We start from the raw sequence: 16,033 nt of genomic DNA, 5'->3' as shown, positions 1-16,033 counted from the left end.
CCCTTCACGCTCAACGGAGCGTCGCATTTGGTTTTGTTCGACAGGAGAGTCAACATACCATGTCCATGGCTTCTTTCTTTTTTTTTTTTTTGCTCTGTTTACCAGTTTGAGAGAGAGACAATAATGAGTGGGAGAGAGAGCTCGTGGGACACAAGAAAAGCTTTTCAAATGTCACTCAGTCAGAAAGCAAGACTGTATTGTTTGACTCATAAGCTTTACTGTAAAATAAGGGGCTTCAAGATGATGTCATTTCTAGCATATTTAGCTGTGTAGACAGCATATCATTTCAAAGAACAAATATAATGATCTAGAAATATATTGGATAAAGATCAAGCAAGCAAGTGTGAATCAGCTACTGGTTTGAAAGCAAACCACTTAGGACGTTTTCACACTTGCAGTTTAGTTCGGAACGGGGCCCAGTTCACATGAAAAATTGCTAATGTGAAAGCTGTCATGCGGACCCGGGTGAGCAACAAGGTACCGAGCCTGAGACTACCTGGAGGAGGTGGTCTGAGTTCAGTTGCTCTCAAACTGTGGCGCGATTCGCGTGAATGTGAAAGCAACACGGACTCACCCGCTCATGAGTTTCAGCCGATTACAATGTATTTAGTTAAATAAAACACATGTAAGGGATTCAAGTTTTGATGATTTACCTTGGATATGAGCAAGAGTGTTACAATATCATGCTTTAATATTTTGTAAATGCTTTAAACAATTGCAGAAAAAAAATGAAATTGTTCATTTGTTAAAGTCAGCTTATTTCAGTTCCATAATATTACGTTTCCGAGTGAAAAACAATATTCAACGGGAGAGAAAAAAAATATGGTGGGACCAGACTGGCTTGTTGGTTAGAAGGGGAGGGGCTGACAAATAAGAGGGTTTAGTGATGTCACAAGAAAATTACATTTGTTTCAGAGGCGGAGCAAACTGTAACATTTCGGAAGGTTACAAAGACTTTACGTTACAATTAAAATCACATAAAAAAAACCTTTGGAAAAAGCCTTTGTCAACAAATTGTGCAATAAGACCAGGAACATATAACGAGTAAGGAAATTAATTCATTTCATGATGACTTTAAATGATATGGAGACAAAACTTTGATGTTTTAATGCAAGTCGGTTTGGTAACGCTTTAGTGCCACCAAAGTACTGCATGAGTAAAATTAATTTATAGCCTATCTTTCTGTAATTATAGTGTACCTATATAAAGTACATACATGTATAAGGGAACAATATGTAAAGTTTGGGGAATAAAGGGGTAACAACCAGGAATATTAAATATTTTATTCTGCAAGTATTTTAGAACTAAGGGGTACTTATTATATTATTATGATAGGCTTAGGGTTAGGTAAATTATGGGGTACTTATCAGTGCATGTATACAGTAATTTATTTTGATAGCAAAAGTACAGCTGTTTTAGATTGGGCTTCTGTGTTTCATGACAAGTAAAACAAAGTATTGCAACCTTTTTTTTAAATACTGGAGAAATATACTCTTGAGTGGTGCTTCTTACCCTCTTGTTCTATTAAGTTACAGGCGCTTACAGGATGTGACATCTGGGGGCTGTAAATTAAAGTGGTACTTGTTACTTTACCCTCTTGTTCCATTAAGACTACCATTGAAAAGTTTGGGGTATGATTGATTGATTCATTAATTAAAATGAATCTAAATGTATTTTATTTTAAACATATTAATACTTTTATTCAGGAAGGATGCATTAAAGTAATCAAAAGTGAGTAAAGACTCACTTTGTTACAAAAACATCTAACAATTGGGGGGGGGGGGGGGGGGGGGTCACTTTCCACAAAAATATGAATCAGCACAGCTGCTGTCGACATTGATAATAATAAGAAATGTTTCTTGAGCACCAAAGCAGCATATTAAAATGATTTCTGAAGGATCATGTTACACTGAAGACGAGTAATGATGCTGAAAACTCAGCTTGGCCACAGGAATATGTTACATTGTAAAATATATTCAAATAAAAAACAGTTATTTTAAACTGTACAAATATATTGTATTTTGTATCAAATAAATGTAGCTTAGGTGAGTATAAAAGCATAAAAAAATCCTACCAACTCCAAACTTTAGAACGGTAATGTACCGTATGTAAAAAAAAAAAAAAAATTTCAACATTTTTTCAACTCAATAAATCTACTTACATGCAGCTTATAATACTACTAATAGAGTGATCTATACTGCAATGTTTGCATTTGTGTCATTTATACACTCCGCCTGTCAGGAATGTGCCTGTGTGTATGTGTGTTTGTGTGTGTGCGTGTGTGTGTGTTACCCAGGTGCCCACTGGGCTCATGTTGATTGCGTGGGAAAGGCGGCTGGAGTTTCTCACTGAGAACAGATTCCCATTAGCGATCAGTAAGCCCGGGATAGAGACACATTGCTTTCATGTCCCTTGAGTCTCTGCCTGTCTGTCTGTCTCTCTTGCGGTCTTTCTTTTCATGTCTTCTGGATGTTATGTTCGGTTTATGACTGATGCTGCCTGCGTTCCAGCATTGATGGTTGACAGTAAAGCAAACGCTCCAGACTTCAAACTTTGACTGAGTGTTCACTGAAAGGTAATTGTATAATATTGTATAGTCATTAAAACCCTGCATGTTAAGCAGACACTGAACTATTTGTCAATTTGCTTCTTTGAAGGGGTAAACAGGTTTCCATATAAAACTGCCAAGTCGTAAACAGAGTAAAAAACAAGGTAATTGCATCTTCATATTTTACATTTGCATCTTTGTTTCTTGTAATTGCAACTTTATTTCTCACAATAATGACTTAATATCGTACAATTGCTACTTCATATTTCACATTTTCAACTTTATTTCTCACATACAATTATGATTTATCTAACAATTCCGACTTTATTCTTCCCAAGTGCAACTATTTGTCATAACTGTCACTTCATGTCTCACAATATGACTTCATGTCTCATAGCCTGGTTTCACAGACAGGCCTTGGTTTAATTAGAACATTTAAGTAACTTTTATAAACGTGCCTTAGAAAAAGTTTTATAACATGTTGTTCTGAATATAAAAAGTACTACTTCGAGACACCCTTAATTTTAACCCAACTGGAAAGGATTTAGTTTTAATTCCAGTAGTACTTTGTAATCATTGAAATCCTGTTCACTAATGATCATTTTTAATACCGTCAGCAAGCATATCTAAACACTTGAACACATACTGCTGTCCACCATATATATGTGTAGATGTATCTTTGAACCGTCTTAATTCACACAGAAACTCTTGTGCATACAGAGACTGTTATGTAACCGATCACAGAAGGCAAATGGATGCGTAATCCCAGATTACAAACAACCAACAAAGCAAATGAAGTGGTCATCCTCCTGCTGCCTTTTGCTCACAAACACCAGTTCATAAAAAATAAACACACTCATCAAGGATACACATACATCTGTGTGTGCTTTGCTCATTAGTGGTAGTGTTAGACAAACGTTTGCTGAATCCACACAGGCAAATGTGCACGAATGTAGCGATTTCTGTTTCATAAACATAACATAGAAACATAAAAAGCAAACGGAATGAATATACATTCAAGTGTGAGGCATGTGTATATGCAGTGGTGCTCATGTGGGAGATACAGGTTTGATTTCTGCAAACAAAACATCGAATTACATTACATTAAAAAATAATGTAATGACAACTCTCGAAATTGGTCATTACATGAGAAATCAAATTTGTCTTGATGTTTTGACATCTAAGAGGTCTTTGAACCATTAAAGCTTCTGGCAAGTTTCATAACTTAAAGGGGTCATCGGATGCCAAATTCACATTTATATGGTTTGCATATAAATGTGTCTTTGCAGTGTGTGGACACAACCACCATACAATGAAAAACATCCATTCACTTCTTTTTTTTAATCCTCGAAAAGTCTAAAAACTCAATATTTCTGCCCTCAGCCATTCGACACCCCCATGGAAGAGAGGGGTGGGGTGAGCAGTTGCTCATTATCATTTAAAGAGACATGCACCAAAACGGGGTCGCTGTGAACAGAGCTGTTTTTGAGGAGGTGAGAGGGTGTTGTTACACAACTATTGAGGAATTTTAACCATAGTATATTACAAACTTTACATGAACACCCTAAAGAATCATACCAACGTGTGGAAAATGGGCATCCGATGACTCCTTTAAAACATATTCCTCATTATAAACAAAGCATTTATTTAATCAAGGTCCACAAACGGCTCGTTTTGATATTACGGGATATGTGACTTCACACAGGAAAATACATTTGCATATGACTGCCTCCAGAGCAAGTCATCGATGAATAGTTATACATCATTGCACCATAGGCCCCACCCACTGGTATTCAGTCACTTAACGGCCTACACTGGATGTGAGCATTGCATCGTGTCGTGTCAATTATTATCACTTTATATTAACTTTAATAACTTTCAATTATTATAAAATGCCATTATAATCACTGACGCTGTCTACACTACATAAGGTATACAGATGCGCGTTCATTTTCTGACTTACTCCACGCACTTGAATCTGTCGACAACAGGACAAATGGAAGAGTTTGTTCAGAACATTTTGTTTAGTAAACAAGGCACATATAATGAAGAGTTCACAAATAAACTTTTGTTGAAAGATGAAGCAGTCAGCTATATTGGATCTGACAGTAGCTGCATCACAAACCGTAAGTAAATGATTTCATAATGCTTTGCCTGTAAATGATGGTTTTATATTGATAATATTTTCAAAACACTTACTCATATGACCGATACCGTTTCTTATGCAATGACGTTAACCAATCATAACAGTGGCCGTTTATTGACAAGCCTTAAAGGAGCCGCCCCCTTATAAATGGATCATTTCAGACAGAGGGGCAAAACGAAGGTTCAAAATAAGTTGTTCTTCATATATATTTGTTTTCTTGTGCAAAAAAAAGCAGAGGCCAATCAGCTTGTGCCATTCGGAAATTATGCGATTGCTTGAAGATTGCATGTAAAGAACCTATCAGCCTGCGCCTTCTAGTGACTAAACTGCCTGTGCCTTTCATGACTGCACTAGATATTTATTAAAAAGATATTTTATAATTAGATATTTTATTTAAAAAAATACAATATATTTTATTTAATTTTCAATCTGAGCTAATTCCAGAATTCTTTTGTATGGATTTTCAATAACAGCCTAGTTTAAGTGCCTCTTTCACTTGCAGCTGACCCAAGATCAGCCAGCGTTTGATTCTGAACCCATCATGGCAGCCAATCACAATAACAATCTCCCCCCTGCCTGCACATCAAGAACTTCAGCCCACAATGAAAGCATGCTGACCTCAGATCAGGCCTATTCAGCTAGTAGGGCTCTTAAGGCCATTTTGATGCATCCGTCTACTCTACACATTAGCTGTGAGAGGCACCTCGGCAGACCGTTCACAGACAGAGAGCTCTTATCTGGGTTATGGTTTGTCTCAAACACAATGGCCTTTCAGATTCTTGCCCTCCCAAGCGCAAGGAGGGCGTTGAACATCGCCTCTTTGCTCAGCGAGGGAGTGGAAAAGAAAATGGATTTGTGGAGAGATATATCAATACACTCTCTCGAATAATCTTCCTTTCTCTCTGCCACCAAAAAAACAGAGAAATGGCTAAATGCAGTAAAATAGGTATTTGTTATAACAATACAAGTCTCAAAGAGAGAAAAAGATACCGCCATTGTTTTAAACAAGGGCTGTAATTAACGCCACATCTATGGCATCTCAAGAATAAGCCCTGTAATTTAAATTGAGCAAATAATTGTCATCTTGACAAGACAGACACAACAGTTTAGAGGAGATTTATCATATCACCTCTGAAAATGCTGCTGTGTGATAACGTAGTGCTATTATTCTCTATGTAGAGTAGACTGTGGTGGTAAATGATGTCATACAATAACTCAATCAACACACTTGTAAGGGCATCAAATTACACAGCAAGCAGCTTATGTCTTGGAGGATCACCAGAGAGAGATACCTTGCATAAATGCTTACCATTTCTCATTTCTTGTCCAATGTTACAATATTCTATGGAGAATGATGAGATCATGGAATGCAATACTAAAATCCTTTTAAGGCAATTCATTGCACTCAAAGGCCATCTTGGTAATGCCCTCGGGCTTCTATGTCCAGTCACACACATACAGTACAGTATAGCTCCTATATGTACTTAAATGGGGAAAGGCTGAAATCTCCAAAACTGTTAGACAAGATTATGTTTGACATAACATCAAATGTTTGAACGATCTCAAATCAGGAATAAAAAATGTTCTAACAATGTTATTAAACCCTCTTATAAATTGTGCTTTTGAAGTTCAAATCATACTGTAAAACCAATCATGCTATAATGCAGGACTTCCAGTCCGACAGCTGCCATATAGAGTGCAACAGTCGGTTACGGATGTAAACATTTATTTTTAACTCTAACTGATAAACCATTAAAGACAGACCAACTGTGAGCTACGAGGTTGTTTTGTGAAGCCATAAGATCACATTGTTTCAACTTATTTTTTAAATAATCGTGTTTAACAGCAGAATTGTGAAAAAACTACATGAAAAACTACATTACCCATGATTCTGCACAAATATTTCCACCAACCAGAGAATTGTGGAGCCCTGAAAATGATGTAATGGAGTCTGTCTGTCTGTCTGTCTGTCTGTCAATGTAAAATATATTGTCTCTATATACATAATCAATATCTTTAAATCAGTCATTTTATTTTTCTCCATCACTTTTTATTTGATTATGTCATTCACAATGCTTTGTGTGATTGTAGTTCTTTTCCTCATTTAAACACATTGTCTTGTAAATTTGTCGTTTTGTCTGATTTTCACATGCTGTTCTTAATGTTGCGATTCCCCTTATAGCTGGTTGATTTTGTTCATGGCTTATAGCTCTTTTTTTAAAAATCCCTATATTAAAAAAAAGGGTGTGCGGCCACTCAAAAAGCTGATTGAATATTTCAACTAAGGCAGAGACTAAAGGCACCATCATGACAATGTCCCCCATTCATATGCATAGACATATATAATGTGTGAATATATAATATTCTCCTTATACACCTAACAAAATTATAAACTTTTGTTTTTGCCCCCATTTTTCATGAACTGAACTCAAAGATCTAAGACTTTTTCTATGTACACAAAAGGCCTATTTCTCTCAAATATTGTTCACAAATCTGTCTAAATCTGTGTTAGTGAGCACTTCTCCTTTGCCGAGATAATCCGTCCACCTCACAGGTGTGGCATATCAAGATGCTGATTAGACAGCATGATTATTGCACAGGTGTGCCTTAGGCTGGCCACAATAAAAGGCCACTCTTAAATGTGCAGTTTTATCACACAGCACAATGCCACAGATGTCGCAAGTTTTGAGGGAGTGTGCAATTGGCATGCTCACTGCAGGAATGTCCACCAGAGCTGTTGCCCGTGAATTGAATGTTCATTTCTCTACCATAAGCCGTCTCCAAAGGCGTTTCAGAGAATTTGGCAGTACATCCAACCAGCCTCACAACCACAGAACACGTGTAACTACACCAGCCCAGGACCTCCACATCCAGCATCTTCACCTCCAAGATCATCTGAGACCAGCCACACGGACAGCTGCTGCAACAGTCGGTTTGCATAATCAAAGAATTTCTGCACAAACTGTCAGAAACCGTCTCAGGGAAGCTCATCTGCATGCTCGTCGTCCTCATCGGGGTCTCGACCTGACTGCAGTTCGCCGTCGTAACCGACTTGAGTTGGGCAAATGCTCACATTCGATGGCGTCTGGCACTTTGGAGAGGTGTTCTCTTCACGGAAGAATCCCGGTTTTCTCTGTACAGGCCAGATGGCAGACAGCGTGTATGGCGTCGTGTGGGTGAGCGGTTTGCTGATGTCAACGTTGTGGATCGAGTGGCCCATGGTGGTGGTGGGGTTATGGTATGGGCAGGCGTATGTTATGGACAACGAACACAGGTGCATTTTATTGATGGCATTTTGAATGCACAGAGATACCGTGACTAGATCCTGAGGCCCATTGTTGTGCCATTCATCCACGATCATCACCTCATGTTGGAGCATGATAATGCACGGCCACAAGGATCAAGGATTACAAGGATCTGTACACAATTCCTGGAAGCTGAAAACATTCCAGTTCTTGCATGGCCAGCATACTCACCGGACATGTCACCCATTGAGCATGTTTGGGATGCTCTGGATCAGCGTATACGATAGCGTGTTCCAGGTCCTGCTAATATCCAGCAACTTCGCACAGCCATTGAAGAGGAGAGGACCAACATTCCATAGGCCACAATCAACAACCTGATCAACTCTATGCGAAGGAGATGTGTTGCACTGCATGAGGCAAATGGTGATCACACCTAGGGGTGTGCCGGTTTCAGAATTGGTGATGACGGTTATTACGTGAGTCAAATGTGACGGTTCGTAACATAACCGTCGTCGAGAGGGGGGGGGGGGGGTGTTGCGACGTTCGTCTGTTATAGGACAACTTAGTTTGAATAAACGAGCAGACACTGATTAGCTACTTGATCGCCTAAATTAAAAAAATAAAATTAATATTTCTGTAGTGTTCAATGTTGTTATCGATAGAGATACGCGGATGGGATATTATTTAATCCGCAACCGCATCACAAATCTCATCATCCGCACCAACGTTTTTTGACCAGATTTCAAAGCCGCACCCGCCCGCCATCCGCTGATTGTCTATGGACGATGCAATGCTCTGCTGATGCGAGCCGCAAGAAAGCCCTTGTCTGTTCTAGAAAGGATGCAGCAAAGATATTTAATGCTAATGTATAAGGCATAGGCCTAAGGTGAGTTTCATTCATTTACGATGAGATGCGCTCTAGTTCACAATGCAATGCAAGTGAACGCGGCGCACCGGCGCCTCCATGTCACGGTTATTATATTGTCTGCTATATTTATTAAATACATGCAATTGGTTGATGAAACATTTATTAAAATTAAGATACAATTTCTACAAAACGAAATTCGTTTTAAAGAAAGGCTTTCTACAAAGCAAAACTTAATGAAGTGGTAAAAATCATGTCTGACGATTTACAATTAATTTATTATTGCAAATGTTTATTGCTAATGTTTATTATTGCAAATGTTTTTAATTTGTTTAATAAATCTCATAATGATGGCACATCACTATATCATAGTCATAGCTTTTATTAGCTTTCACACCTGTGCAATTATCATGCTGTCTAAACAGCATCTTGAATTCCAGACCTGTGAGGTGGATGGATTATCTCGGCAAAGGAGAAGTGCTCACTAACACTAATTTGTGAACAATATTTGAGAGAAATAGGCCTTTTGTGTACATAGAAAAAGTCTTAGATCTTTGAGTTCAGCTCATGAAAAATGGGGGCAAAAACAAAAGTGTTGCGTTTATAATTTTGTTCAGTGTAATATCTCTAGTAATACCACAGTTAAACACAGATACCACAACATATGTTGTTGGTCAGCATATCTGGCATTGAGGTTAATAAGATCTCTCCATATTGCACTAGCTCATGTTGTTGCGCTCTGCCCTAATTAATGTCTCTATTTGTGGCTTTTTTGTTGTTTTATTTTATGCAAAACTCATTAGTGTCGTAATTGACTGGGCTTTAGATGTGCATGTGTGCTCACTGTAACTACCTTCCCTGAACAGTCTTTCTGTATACCTGCTTGTTTGTATCTAAATGTGTGTGTATTTGTGTTGATCTGTCAACCATTGTTTGTTGGTCTGTTGTGTTGGTCGGTCTTTTAGTGTGTGTGAGAGAGTGAGAATGAGAAAGAAAGGAAGAGAGAGAGAGAAGACATTTTAGGAGATATTGTTAATAGCCTTCTTAATTAGGCTCTCTATTCAGTGTGTGGGTGTGTGTGCCGGAGACAGTGTGCGACAGCAGTGTAAGACGTCTGACATGGTCCTACTGATCATTAAGTATGTGACAGCATGCACCTTGTCATCATGACTAATAAACTGACTGAACTACCATTTTTGAAGCAGACAGCAAAAAAGCACCGTGAGGAGTTTCCACGTTTATTTGCCGGCATGAGTAAGTCCTGCGTGAATAGAAATCGCAAGACTTGTGAATTAGCATGTCACTGCATCATAATTAAAGATGGGGGGGTAAACAAACACTAATGTTAATTTAATATTTCCACAGAACTTAATGACAACAACAACAACAACAACAATGCACAGTACTAATGCTAGTAAAAATCAATGGATTTATAAAACGTAAAAGATGTTCACTAATATTTAGCAAAAATGCACAATCGAAGATGTAGATGATGTGGGATTAATAATCTGTCTCTCAGTGTTGAGATCACAAATTGGTTGCATTTACGTCCTCACCTGACTAGTTAACTCATTCATCCACTAAAATATAAATATTAACCAGCATGAATTAGCAATATTGCTTGGAGTATAATGAAAAATTTCCATTGTATCTATCATATAAACCAATAGGCTCATTTAAAAAATATACCTCCACTCACATTTTTGAAAAATCCAAAAAAGTACCTCTACATACACAGCTGAAATGGACATTAGCAGCAGTAAAACACCAACTTAACTTATTACGATTATAATTTGATTCACATCCTGTAAAACACAAGTCATGATAAAATAACACTTGAAGATGCAAGCTAAAATGGCATGCTTGCTTCAGCAAAGCATTTAGTTGGATGGGTTTAGTGTTAAGGTTAGGTGCGTTATTTTCAAAAGTGATAGAGCATTACCCTTTAAGCGGAAATATTTCTCACCCGACATTTAATTTCCGAGCTGCCACAATGCGTACAACAAGCAACATAATAAAACGTTGCCAGAGTCACGTTCATCTGTTTCAGATAAAATTGAGCTCGCTTTTTAGTCACACACTGGATACAAAGTGTGGTGAATCATGCAAGAAACAACGTAATATAATTTTGCAGAAATGTCACAACAGGCTCGTTTTTCCAGTGAGCCAGGGTTAATATAAACGGGTCTGGTAAAATGTTAAGGTCCGGTCACATTAGCAAACTTTCAGGCAAAACAATGGTAAATGTGATTGCACCTTTAGATAAATATTAAAGAAATATAATAGGTTTCTTAGTGTGGCCATGGCAGATCTCTAGCTGAAGATGGCTGACTAATGATTAGTGTAGACTATTATCTCTGATTTGTATTGAATGCCCATCTACTCTCAAAGGAAAACCATCACAACATATACAATAAGACTGATCAGAGCACCATCTATTGAGAAAACCAAATCTTGAGATGATTAATTATGAATAAAATCCATTAATTCTGAATTCAGATTCTTCTTGACTAAGACTAAGTAGAACTATAATGAACTATAATGACAAAGCAACGTACAGTGTTACAAAAACAAAATTGTATATCCAGGGCAACCTGCTGGTTCCTGATGTTTTGTCTCACATGAGTCTTATCTGTGAGGACACATCAGCAGCTGGAGAATAACTTCCCACAGAGACTCTTTTTATTGTCCCAAGGCACTGGCTCTGAAGACAATAGCAGCAAGCAAACAAGCCCCTGGCGACAACCAAATAAGACAGACAGACTTGTTTTTGACCTCTGATTGAATGAAATGAAACTCACAGTGAGACTTAAAATGAGGTGGATCTGAAATTCAAACAATACATAATGTATTGGCACTCAAATATACATGTCCCAATTATAACCAATGATAAACGTTTCTGAATAAGGCACTCATGGATATGATGAACACTCATAAATTATTCAAGATCCTGACATAAAAGACAACTTCATTCTGTCAGAGCTCTGCCTTTGATTCGAAGCCAGGAGAAATGTCTCAAACACCAAGTCTTGATCTCAAACATTGTACTAATGTGGCACGGCTAGTTTTCCAGATTAAAAAGCTTTAAATGAACTAATCGTATATAAGAATGTTTTAAATGCAACTCTATACACTGTCAAGAAGAGACAACTAGTAAAACAGATTTCATCATTCCTGAATAACAATCGTGTACATTTTCTCATAGGACCTGAAGAAATGCCTAATGGTATTGCTATTTTCACGAGGGATATATATTCACCCTTGTTGATAGAAACCCCTGAAAGCAATGTTGCATCAAATAAATTGTGTTTTGTATCATCGTAGAATGATAGTCATGTTGCCAACAGACCATTGACATGTTTGTGATATTCATTATGTTCACAAAGCCAACTTTTCAGTGCCCTGAACTTCCAAAAACCATCTAGATTTATGCATCGTTATATCTTTAGTCAGCAAACACATAAAACAAGTATTCCAAGGAACAAAGCATATATCTTGGATGCTTTGGACTGTTTTCCCAAAAGTGCAATAGTAAACAAGAATGTATCAGTGTGATACTGTCCCACTAAAAGGTTTTTTGAGTAGTAATCTGCTTTGGCCAACTAACACGATCGCCGCTACCATTTCATCTACATCAGTTTCACTTCAAAAACATATACAGTGTAAGCTGTATCCCCTTTTCTCTTTAACATGTTGCAAACTCAGTCAACAGATGTGCGCAAAGTAGTCAGAAGAACATGACATTGAGTGATTGGAAACGTCTGCCAATATGCTGTATTGGAAAACATGGTAGTGCACACTAGAAGTCACGGCTCCTTGTTTCTGTGGGAAACTTTCAGAGCATTTTGTGAACATCTCTCTCAGTCTGTCTGCTTGAATTTACAGCCTACAGAGTGTTGCACATACACAGTCATTTTTTTGTTTTTTTTTTGTTTCTGACATCCTGATTTGTATTGAAAATGGGGTCTCTGCAAGTGCTCATGTCAAGTGGCATGGTAAAAACTGTCCCTTGCACAACACTTTCCCACAGGGACATTTCCTCTATAGGTACAACTTTGTACTGTCTTTGTATTGTTTGTTATCTAACCTAATGTACCTTAAGGCAGAGGTTTTCAAACTTTTAGATGTCAAGGACCCCCAAATGTTATCATCCTCATGTGAGGGACCCCATCCTAAAATTGATAAGCCATCTATATAGCTTCTTGAATAAAGACCCAATTTATACTGTGAAAAAAAAATCTTAATAATAATAATAATAATGTCAAAATATTATTTAAGTTACATTATTACTAGCTTATTTACTTTAGTCTTTTTTTTTTTTTTTTTTTACATTTTATATTTTTTTGTTTTAAACATTCCCACACACCACATAGCACTCTCTTGTGGCCCCCTGGGGGTCCCTAGACTTCACTTTAATTTTTTTGTGCAATTTTTGGTATAAGTATCAGAGAAAATCCGATAAAGCTCCTGACATTGAGGTAAATGCTGATATCTTTTACATGATATTTTTTAGTTAGACAACAGAAGGAAAAAAAAAAAAGAATAATGCGTTGGAAAACAGGAATACATTAATATCCTAATGCATTTTTATGTTGATTTAACATCGGGCTGAATCAATCATCTCTTTTATAGGCTATATATTGTTTTGTACTACAGCCAGAACAGTGCTGCTCACCAATTCTTCATTTCAACAGCAATCTGTTGCATGCGCCTTTGCCCTCTTACCTTTTGCTGTCGTCTCGCCATGTCGGTCGGCTGCTTCGCGTTAAACGGATAGGCAATACAGCGCATCACAAAGACGTAAAGCTGGAGCCTCTTCTTTCTCTCCTCTTCCTCCCTTTGCATCTTTTCCAAATCATCCTTTTCCTTATCGATCGCAACTGAGGGGCTCGGGCTCGTTGGACGGGCATTGGTGCTTCGGCTTGGCTGCAACCCACCGGAGCTTTCGCTGGTCCTGCTTGGAGACACCCGAGGACCACCAGCCTTGGGCGCCGCCACCACTTTGCACTCTTCTTCCACGACCTCCTCCGCCTCCTCCTCGCTGGATGATGGGTCCAACATTTCAACGTAAGTTCTTGCTTCCCTGAAATCAAAAGAGAGATACCAAGCGGCGTCTTTTTTTAGTAACAAAACCCCTCCGTAACTCGCTTCAGAGGACGAAAAAGTACGGAAGACGCTTCATTTTCCACAGTCTACAATCCAAACGCGACGGGAAAAGTGTCACTTACCCTCAGCGCGAGTGAAAAAGCTGCTCCAACAGCCAGTAGTCTTCCACCGAATTAAATTGTTGCTGCTTACGTGTTTTCTTCGTTTAACTCTCCGTTTACCATAACGGGTTTAATGGAAGATAACACGGGGAGGGTCGTAAAACGATTCGCGGCTGCTGTTTTTCTGCTTTCCTCCGGCAGTCTTTCAATTTAGTAGCGAACGGTAGCCTACTGACAATATACTGACAATGAGAGCGGCGCGCGCTGAGAGCTGACCGTGGTTCTGAACTGAAGCGGGAGGGGGAGGGGGTCATTGACGTGATTTCCGCGACAGCCGCTATCGCTGTTTCTCTCGCGCAACGAAATACACCGCATGTAATTGACCGTTAGCAGTTACTAAAATTAGACAAAATCAACTTTCTGTTTGTTTTTCTACTATTAGAGTGCATAAGATTAGGACTTAATCCACGACTTATTTTTGGTTTTACTTAATCCAGCTGCGATGTGTGTGTGTGTGTGTGTGTGTGTGTGTTTTACTAGTTTTGAAAACAATGGTTAAATTATTCAACATTTTTGGTAATGAAAACAAGCTGTAACGACGTAAAATGTCATTGGGCTAATAGTAACATCTTTGTGTCCATCCGTTTAACTTTAAATTAAACAGTAATTTCTGGATTGTCTTTTATGTTATTATGTTTTGGGAGTCACTGCCTGTCCCAGTAGTCTATTGAACTTGAACACTACTTAACATGACATGTTTCTGGTATTTGGCCCATGTTCTTCAAGACAGCAAATGTGTGGAACTTTGTGTTGTAAAAATAAAAGTAAAGTTTTTACAGATTTTGATTTTCAATAGGCCTACTTGCCATTTAAAATAACCTAAACTTCTAAACATCTGTTCAGTTGTCTAAGTAAAAGATGACTCAATCCGGTAAATCTGGTGCTAAAAAGCAGTTGAAAACATTTTACAAAATACATAGCATTCTCATGGCCATATGTGTGGGCTTATTAAATTAAAACTATAGTGAAAATGATATGAACTTATTACTGCAGGTCATAACTTTGATTTTACTTCAGATTTTTCAAGTCCAAAATTAAAATTAAAATGTCAGTGTTTTTAGAATAGCATTTTTTGATTTAAGAATAGCGTAAATTAAAGTTAGAGGTTAACAAGTTACATAGCTACATAACTCAACAGTGTATTTTAAAGCTAGCTGCTAAGTCAAGACTACAACTACCACAACGATGTGTTTACTTGATTATTTATTCAACCATTGTAGCCCTAGTGGCAACTTATGTGCACCATAGTTTTTTTTTTAATCACAGCAGCTTAAAAGGTTTGTTGGAGATATGACTAATGTATTTTGCTAATGTTAACTATATTACTCACAAATAAAACCCATTTCCGAGCATTGGGTTGGCCTAAAAAATTGACGTCATTCCTGAACTTTAGATGATTAAAATATTTATAATATTTTATTTGATCTAGGGTTCTGTACTGAATGTCAACAAATTCTATGACTGTCTCTCAGCTTAATTGCATCTTTCTGAATGTTAATCACTATTGTCTTTAAAACTGTTTCCAATAAAGGTGGGCTTGTTTTTAAAAGCTTTTGTGATATGAAAAGAGATTAGATATGGCAGTTTTCCAGATGCAGATTAGCCAGTTCAATACTGCCAACAATTCATGTTGATTACATTTAAAAAAAGAAAAAGAAAAGTCGTTTGATCATTACATAAAAGCTGACCCTGTTGGTCACATTAGTCTTTGACCTTTCACATAAGCAAATCCCACCTGGATCCATGTTGAAATCTCGCCTAACAATATTATGTAAACATAAAATGTCATTTTAATTATTATTTTATAATAGCTTAATTCAGTTTTATGAGAGTTTGATACCTGCCCATGATGTGCCCAATTACAAAGTGCCAAACACCTCTCTAAAGGAAGACCAAGATAAAACATGCATGTTGGTTTAAGTTTAGGTTTTGATTTGTTTTATAAGCAGCGATAGCAAAACT

The 16,033-nt window shown here is 37.6% G+C and overlaps 1 protein-coding gene across 2 annotated transcripts in view; it reads right to left on the bottom strand.

The window, feature by feature from the left end:
* The window catches only part of cadpsa (Ca2+-dependent activator protein for secretion a), a 128,466-nt gene extending 112,536 nt beyond the window's left edge, over positions 1 to 15,930 (bottom strand). The window contains exons 1-2 of one of the 2 annotated variants that reach the window (XM_079857074.1): positions 15,912 to 15,930; positions 13,530 to 13,887 (exon numbers count right to left, since the gene is read on the bottom strand). In XM_079857074.1, coding sequence (XP_079713200.1) covers positions 13,530 to 13,887; positions 15,912 to 15,919 — 366 coding nt within the window. In that variant the 5' untranslated portion in view covers positions 15,920 to 15,930. Of the gene's footprint in view, positions 1 to 13,529; positions 13,888 to 14,032; positions 14,200 to 15,911 lie in introns of those variants that run through there. The other variant, XM_079857075.1, reaches the window with a different exon arrangement.
* Positions 15,931 to 16,033: the final 103 nt, after the last annotated feature.

Source organism: Squalius cephalus (genome assembly GCF_949319135.1).
Source record: "Squalius cephalus genome assembly, chromosome: 22".
NCBI classification, from domain to species: domain Eukaryota; kingdom Metazoa; phylum Chordata; class Actinopteri; order Cypriniformes; family Leuciscidae; genus Squalius; species Squalius cephalus.
This window is presented reverse-complemented; position numbering and strand designations above follow the sequence as displayed.